General features: G+C 41.5%; 1 protein-coding gene across 1 annotated transcript; it reads right to left on the bottom strand.

The window, feature by feature from the left end:
* Positions 1-5,791: 5,791 nt before the first annotated feature.
* On the bottom strand, positions 5,792-6,911 carry LOC123141297 (uncharacterized). The gene is made up of 2 exons (XM_044560472.1): positions 6,580-6,911; positions 5,792-6,439 (listed from the first exon to the last, which is right to left on the bottom strand). Exons 1-2 carry the CDS (start codon positions 6,736-6,738, stop codon positions 6,077-6,079), a joined length of 522 nt encoding a protein of 173 aa, XP_044416407.1. The 5' UTR covers positions 6,739-6,911; the 3' UTR covers positions 5,792-6,076.
* Positions 6,912-9,150: the final 2,239 nt, after the last annotated feature.

Genomic DNA, 9,150 nt, shown 5'->3' with positions numbered 1-9,150 from the left:
CTCCTTGTATACCCCTCTTGTAAAGCACCATGTAAATATCCCACCTTATTAATGAAAAAAAGAGTTACAGTGGGGATATTCCCCACTGTTTGCTCAAAAAAAAATAAACAAAGATGCTTGTATTTACAAGAAAGTAAGTGGGAGCATGATAATATTTCTAAACACTATGTGTGCATGACACAATGTTGATTGGAAATAATATAAATTTCTTGACACGACTTAAGACATTATTGAAAATAGTTTTTCCAGTAAATTGCTTAGGCAATGTAGTCCTTATATTAGACATAATAATCTATGGAGATAGTGGTGTCTAGTCGGGCTTAGATACATATAGAAAAAAATGCTAAAGCAGTTTCGTATGAAAACGCCAAGAAGAGTTTCTAGTCCAAGTCACATGGAAGGAGTTTTTAGCAAGAATCGGTATCTTGAAATACTGATGAGTGAAATATATGATTTCAATCATATTTGTGTTAATTCCATGGTATGTAAATAACCAGATATGTCTAGTACTCCAAGTAAGTTGTGAGTAAAGTTACTGGAGTGGTCAAATTGTTGATCATATAACAACAGTGAAAATGTAGTTGAGTATTAACAACATGTTTCTGGCATACGGAGAAAATGAAGATATTGTTGTAAGGAGTTACATGAATACATGCTTGATGTAAGTAGTACATCGACAAAAATCTTAAATTGGTGCTTCGAGTGAATTTCAATTTAAATTAAGTGATTTATGGTGGCTCATTAAGTTGGAATTGGTCCAAGAAAGTTACTGTTGTGAATTCTATAACACAAGGCTGAGTATATTGTCGTTTTAGAAGCAACAATAGAGGGTGATGAATCAAAGTTTCATTTATGAACTTGGTATGGTTTCTAGATGATTGTGCAAATAAAACATTGTTCTCAAATAGTGGTTCTATGGCTCAATCTTAGGAATCAAAGGTACTGCTAGTGATTCGATATATATACTAAGCTTGTTTCACACAAATTATCAATTTATATGAAAGCATGATAGGTGCATTAAAATGCAAAATGATGCGCATGGATCTGAAGATTGTCAGATTCGATAGGACGAAGTCTATGCCACAAGCAAAGCTGGACTGACATCGGATTGCCATTGGTGTAAAAGTTAAATGTGCTAACTAGATTATTGACTCTAGTGCAAGTGGGAGACTATTGAAATATGCCCTAGAGGCAATAACATTTGTATTATTATATTTCTGTGTTCATAATTAAAGAATTTATATTCTGTGCTACAACCTCTATGATCTTGGAATACGGGATTAAGTGGAAAACTCATATGCACATACAGTTAAATGAAAGGTTCCTAGTCTTGCCTCTAGGACTAGATCAAGTGTTGTTGGTGATCACGTTTTCCACATCTTAAGATATCGTTTCAAGTGTAAAACGATAGTTTGAAAACAACTTCGAGATTTTGACGTTGGAAGAACTATCATATTGAATCGACCCAAACCTGTTTGTTGTGAATTGAATTAATATCATCTATATTCAATTGTAATAACACAGAGTATTAACATGTGATTTTGCTCCTTAGACCATGAGAGTATTGTGGTCACTTCTTACTGTATGGTGGGCTTTGGGGTTGCTCAAATGTCACCTGTAACACAGTGATCATAACAACAACTTACAGGTTCATCGAAAAGTTTGACAAGTGACCGGATAACTTGAGAGTGGGATTTGCTCTTATGACTATGGAGAGATATTCTTAGGGCCCTCTCAGTGTAACGGCTAGGGATGGCAGTTTTGCCCATGGGTATGGGTACCCGTGGGTACCTTACCTGAAAACAGTAGGCATGGGCAAGACTTGACAAGATTGTGTACCCATGGGTAATGGGTATCCATACCCGCAAAATATATGGGTAGGGCATGGGTATGAAATTATGCCCATGGGTAACCCAATGGATACCCAGGGAAATTTAATAAATGAAATAACTCCTCCGAAATGTGGGGTCAACATCCAACTCTTATGGCCCAACCTATAATACGTTCAACCAACCATAGCTCATAGGCCTGTAGCCACAAGTTTGCCACTCCTACGTCCTATACCCCTAGAAACGATGAAATCTTGACTCATCACCAATGGAGTCTTGTCCAACTCCAGCTTATATTGCATACCAGGGCCCCTATGGTTACACAACCTAGTCAGCTACGTCGTGGAGGGGATCTCCACAGCTCTGTCTTCCCTAAAATGGACGACAAGGCTTCCGGAATGTTTTTTTTTTTGTGTAGAACGCCATGGTCCACCATGATAGCCCAGGGTGGAACCGACTTAGAGGTCCTCAGGCCTAGGCTGGCAACCGACATTGTGCGGTACCTTTGGGCTGTAACACCACGAAGAGCCATTTTTGAAAAAAGCTTTACATATTTTAAAATTCATAACAAATTTTGTATTTGTGAACACGGTTCAGAAAACAGGATCATCTTTTTAAAAATGGAAACAATTTTTGAAACAATGAACGTTTTTGAAATTCTCGAACAATTTTCGAATTTGTGAACAAAATTTGAAAAATGGGAATATCTATTTTGAAACTGTAAACAGTTTTTTAAATTCCCTAACATTTTTTTAATTTCTGTTTCTGTGAAACAAACGATATTTTGTCAGAACTTCCAAACATTTTTGAACTTTTAAACAAATTTAAAAATAGGAACATTTTTAAAAAATGCGAACAGTTATTCAGAAATAAAGGATTTTTTAAATTTGTGAACAAATTTTCTAAAAAGAAATATTTTTGAAATTCTGCTCAAATATTTGAATTTTGAAAAGGAAAATATTATTAGAAGAAAAACATGGAGTAAAGAAATAGATAAACGTGAATATGCTAGTTCCATCAACTTGAAAATCAGCGTGCCATGACGGGCACTAGGCTTCCAGCGAGCCGGCCATTTTTCTTCCGATTTTTCTATATCGTCTTCTCTATTTCGGTTTGTTTTACTAAAATTTAAAATATGTTCACAAATCTCAATAATGAATTTAAAAAGAAATCATGAATTGGAAAAATATTCACAAGATAAAAAAGCTCACGATTTTTAAAATATTCATGACAAAATATATCTGTCGTCCACGTATTAAAAAATTGTTCTTGATTCAGAAATATGTTCACGGATTAATTTTCTTTTGCTAAGTCAATAAAAAAATGTTCAAGAATTTGTTTTTTTGTTATGGAATTATAACTGGGTATTCAAAATATGGTGTTGAATTAAAAAAAATCACGAATTCAATAAAAGTGCATGAATTCATAATCATATTTGAGAAATTTAAAAGGTTCAAGAATTTTAGAAATGTTCACGAAGTTCAAAAATGTGTGTGAAATTGAAAAAAAGTTTGAAAATTCAAAATTTTCGCAAATAGAAAGGATGTTCGGGAATAGAAGAAATGTTCACGAATTTGAAAAACTGTTCACGCAATTGAAAAATGTTCACGAAGATGATTTTTTCCATGAATTTGAAAAATATTCGAAAAAAATGTGAAATGTTCACACATTCAAAAAAAATCACATATTTGATATTCTTCGCGGATTTGAAAATATTTCATCAAAATTTAAAAAGTTCACTAATTCGAAAATTGCTTGTGTAATAACAGCTGCAATGATGGCAAGCATGCTAAGAATGATAGATGATGATCCTTTTCTCGTTTATGTAATTATGCAATGAGACGTGCAATGCAATGTTTAGTTGAATTATGCAATGTTGTTTAATAAGTATATGTTGTTGTTCTGCAGACAAAAAGTTGTTTTTCTACAAACAAAGCAAGCCATATCGCACACGATCAACTCAAAAACACATGTGCAGTGTTTACCACCATCCATGCATATCCTTTGGCTAAACTGTCTGCAGAACTTCGTACACGGTAGACAGACTACGCAAAGTCTGCGATGCTCCCCATCATCACAAACAATTAGTTCGTAGACACTGTTTACCAGGCAACGCACACGGCTTGCACGGCAGAATCGTGTGTGTTATTTTGACTTATCGCACACAGTTCTTCGGACAGATCTGTGTTATTTTTCTACTGTTTGTGACGTGTGCTGTATCGCACACAGTTCGGGCCAAGGATATGTGATAGATGTGTCTTCGGTTCCGCACTAGTGGCGAGTGGCCACTGTCTGCATGTCTCAATTATTTGAAATGAAGTGAATCGTTTTTCAGCTAATACAGAGCCTATTCTGAGTGCTCACCGTGTTCTTAGTGATATAGGCTAAGCTAGTCCAGGGAGGTTAAGATGTCAACCCTTTCTTGTTGCAAATTCCCATCTATAGCTAGCCCAATGACACAAAAAACATGGCGGTTGAGAGTTCATAAGTGTCACAAGCAATAAAACTTGTCGGATTTAAATTCTGTTCAATGATGCTAGTCCACATATTTAGTTTCAGGCAACAGAACTTACAGGTTGGGGCTATCATTGTGGAAATCCCATTCTCGCGCTACGGGAATTATCTTCTCCGAGAAAAAGAAATACCAAAGTTTTATTGACACAAAAACAGTTTCCAACAACCAGTAGATTTTTTTTAGGGAAATGGTCAAGCAAAGTGACACAGAGATTCAGGCAACAACAACATTCTAACACACTCCTTTTTTTCGGCAGAGTTTATTGGGAAAGTAACACATAATTTCAGGCAACAAAATGTGTCTACATAACCAACATCTTTTACTGCAGGCCAAGTTAAAAATAAAGTCAGCAACCTCACCCACCCCCTGCAAGCTACTTTTGCATAAACATGTACCGGCACTGGCACATGGCTATTACTACTCTCTTCTGTATCGGCAAGAGGCAACACCTTAGCTACGATTCACATAGATCACTGGAACACAAGTATATGTTCGTGCCTAGGCGGGCTACTTGGTAGTATGCCTAAAGCAAGAAGTTGCTAAAGCAAGATAACTCAACTTCTTTTTTTTGGCCTGAAACCTTGGTCAGTTCATGTAAACTCTGGAAAACCAAAGGGGAAGGAGATCATAGAAAAGTACACACATATATGTGCACAACTAGATTTTCTTTGTTACCTGGATCCATTGATGTTTTAACATCAACTTGATTATTTTGACTTATGAGGTGAGGCAGCAAAGTGGTGGTGATGATTAATAAGTTGGAACAGAAATTGGCGAATTTAATTGGAAAATAGTAATAATGTAATGAGAAATTATATTGTACACTAGGGTCCCTCACCATACTTTCTCATGGACTATTTGGAACGAGCGAAACGCGAGAGTGTTCAAGCAGAAGAGCGCGTCACCGACTACATTGCTTGCCTCCATCACGACCGAGGCTAGCCTCTGGATCATCACCGGTGCAAAAAAACTAGGGTCCATAATGTTACGAGAGTAATTCCCATGCCGTGTAATCGGGTTGCTTGTAACAAACTATATTCTCTCTTATTTAATGGATGAGGCAAAGCTTTTGCCTCTGTTTCAAAAAAAAAGTCTAGTAGCTATATGCACCATTCCCATCGCTTGGTCAACGCATCACTGTTGCATGCGCGTGTATTCATTCCTTGTCTGCTTTTATTTTGCACAAGCATATAGTGAATAATGATAATGATATACTCCCATGTGCGTGCTGCTGCACTTTCCATTATCGGGTCCGAGGGTTATTTTTGCCCAGACTATCCTGACGCTGCATACGCGTGCAACATTCTGGCATTTTAGCAAAAATAAAATAAAATACGAAGTGCAAAAAAGCCAAAAAGTAGTGAAGGGAGTAGTAGCACTACCGGCACCTATAACCACACAAATTTCAGCACATATATCTGTAAATTCGTTAACTAATTCCAAGATATGCATAAAAATCTACTCCGGATGCTTTTATTTGACCAAGGTAGTTCTTTGGAGAGAAATTTGGCTAAGGTAGTTGCCATTACACAGTTGCGCGCGCGCGCACACACACACCAGTGTTCTTGGCATCATCGTCTCTCACACAAGTAGCAAGCTACGCGTAATTAACACACATACATAATCAGTCGCTAGACACCTAGCTAGCTAGGTAGAACGAGTGCTCAGAACAGATATAGCACTAGTACTGCATAGGTAGAGAAGCAACGCGTGACGCATCGATCGATATCAACTAAGGGTATACCAGGGCGGAGATCAACGTGCTGACGCCGAGCAGGAAGAAGAGACCGAGGGGCACCGCGAGCAGGATGAAGTGGGCTACCAGCGGGGTCCCGTGGACGAGCAGCTGGCTGCCGGGGCAGCTCCCGACGGTGACGAGCGCCGCCAAGAAGACGACGTTGTCGAGGCGGTGGAAGGTGGCGACACCCATCCCGTGGGCGAAGGCAGCGAAGGTCCAGGGCACTCCCTTGCGCCAGTCCTCCGACGCGAAGGCGGCCACCGTGGCCGCCGCGGCCTGGGCGGCGCTGGACAGCAGCAGCAGCAGCGCGTCGGCGCGCATGTGCGCCACCTCATCCTCGGTGGTCGTGCACGTCCCCTGCAACACGCACGTAGGTAGCCAACAAGCAGCTTGAGCATATCTATCCAGCTAGCGCGGATCGGAGGAGACGAGGAAGAAAGAAGAAGAAGAAGAACATTGTGTCCCGCTCCTGCGGTGTAGCTAGAGATCTGACTGACCTGCAGCTGCGGCTGGAGGTTGACGGCGAGGACAGCGAGGAGGGCGGTGGCCCACCCGAGGACGATGTGCGCCCATGCCACCGCGCGGATGCGCATCACCCCTCCGGGAGGAGGAGCAACAATTCCACCAGCAGCAGCTGCAGCACCGGCCGGGATCATGCTGGATCTCGAGGGACGGACGGACGGACGACGCAGGGGAGTTCTCGCTGGCAGTGGAGTGGAAGGAGTAAGTAGGGCGCACGCAGTGATGAGCTCTCAAGGCACACCGGGAGCGGGAGGTATATATTTAGGATGGGTGGTGGGAGACGACGACGCGGGCGTGCAGAAGTGGAAAGGTGGGGATGGACGTCTTGGCCAGTGTGTGTGCGCGCGGTGCACCGTCCCTCTGCTGCCCCGCCCGTGATACTCCGCATGTGATGGGATGCTGCCTGCAATTTTCTCGTTTCCTCACGAAGGAAGGATTTGATAACGAGCATGGCTCTGTGCGAGGGACTGAGGGCCCTAGCAGTTGTAGTACTTTTAAGCTATGGTAAAACGGCATGGAGCACGTACGCGCCCAGCTCCCTCGTGACTCGTGAGAGAGCGATGGATTAGAGGAGGAAAGACGGTGCGTTTAATTCGCTGGCTGCAATTTTATTCATCATATGAGGGCCATATTATTGATTGTGGCTTGCAATTCTACATGTGTTAGTTGGGAAATTATATATATGATAGACACACTAGGGCGTTTTCATTGTTGTTTTCAAAACAACACATAGATGCGTATACCACTTTATATAAAAAATGATGCTTATACCAGCTTGATGGTTTACTTTTACTGGATTTTTTAACCATGAAACACATAATTCCACGTTGCAAAACTAAATTTCCAACACCATTTGAAGATGAGAGCCTATTCTGATAGCCGGTGGGAACACCAGTGGTCACTGCCTCGGTATCTCCATTATTTGAAAGAAAGTGATTCATTTCTCAGCTAATAGAGAGAGCCTATTCCGGGTTCTCACCGTGTTCTTTGTGACTGGTTAGGTTAACCTAGTCCAAGGAGGTTAAGATGTCACCCCTTTTCTTGTTGCAAAAAATAGAAGACAGCAACCTCATCCACCCCTTGCAAGCTAGTTTTGCATAAAAATGTACCGGCACTGGCACATGGCTGCTACTCTCTTCTGTAGCCGCAAGAGGCAACACCTAGCTGTGATTCACATAGATCACAGAAACACAAGTATATGTTCGTGCCTGAAGCAAGATAACTCTTTTTTTTTTGCCTGATACCTTGGTCAGTTCATGTAAACTCCAGGAACCCAAGGGAAAGGATAACATAGACAAGTAGACACATGTTCTTTGTTTCCTGGAACCATTGATGTTTGACATCAGCGTTTTTTCTACTTGATTATTTTGACTGATGAGGTGAGGCAGCAAAGTGGTTGAGATGATTAATAAGTTCGGACAGAAATTGGTAAAATTAACTAGTAGTAGAAAATAATTATAATGCAATGACAAATTATATTGTACTCCCTCCGTTCCTAAATATAAGTCCTTTTAGAGATTCCAACAAGTGACTACATATGGAGCAAAATGAGTGAATCTACACTCTAAAATATGTCTACATACATTCGTATGTTGTAGTTCATTTAAAATGTCTAGAAAGACTTATATTTAGGAACGGAGGAAGTACTACACTCTTGTCCTGTTACTACATGCACCCTTCCGATTGCTCGGTCGATCCATCACCGTTGTGTGCACGTATGTTCATTCCTTACCTGCTCTTATTTTGCACAAGCATATGGTGAATCCCATGTGCGTGCTGCTGCTGCACCTTCCATTATCGGCTGGGTTATTTTCGCCCACACTACCCTGACGCTGCATATGCGCGCAACATTCTGGAACTTCAGCAACAATAAAATGAAGTATGAAGTGCAAAAGGCCAAAAGGTAATGAACGGAGTACTACTACTAGTCAAATGTTGGTAGCAGTAGTAGCACCGCTGGGGCAAATTTGACAATTTTGACCTCGGGACGAAATCATTTCACAGAATGAACTGGTTGCGAAACTATTTCACTCCCCTGACCCTTTTGTGTAGCGCCCGCCACGCCGGCGCCACACCCTACTGTGCAACGCCTAACAGATAGGCGCTACACGGCCAGCGTCGCACCCATATGTGCCCAAGTCAGCGTGCAGCGCCTGAGAGCTAGGCGCCACACTACACAGTGTAGCGCCTGGCTCCTGGGCGTTGCACTAGTGCAGCGCCTGAGAGTTAGGCGCCAAGGGTCAGCCGCGTGAAATAGTTTCACGGACAGTTCATTCTGTGATTTGATTTCGACTATAGGTCAAATTTGTCAAATTTGCCCACCGCTGGTACATTTTTATGTACTCGAAATTTACACTTGTAGCAGTAGCATCCATTTTTGGCAATGTGAGAGAGACCCTTGGCCGGTGTGTGTGTGTAAGGGTAGAGTGGGGTGAGGTTGGTCCTGTCCTCTCCATCTGTTCCTACTCCTACGCGCTTTGCTGCGTGCAAGCTGTGCTGCTCATTCTTGAGCGCGCATGTGGGCCCCGGTGAATAGCTTGTGCTTC

This window comes from Triticum aestivum, chromosome 6D, assembly GCF_018294505.1.
Source record: "Triticum aestivum cultivar Chinese Spring chromosome 6D, IWGSC CS RefSeq v2.1, whole genome shotgun sequence".
Taxonomy (NCBI): domain Eukaryota; kingdom Viridiplantae; phylum Streptophyta; class Magnoliopsida; order Poales; family Poaceae; genus Triticum; species Triticum aestivum.
The sequence above is the reverse complement of the archived record's forward strand: the minus strand, read 5'-3'. Positions and strand labels throughout refer to the sequence as shown.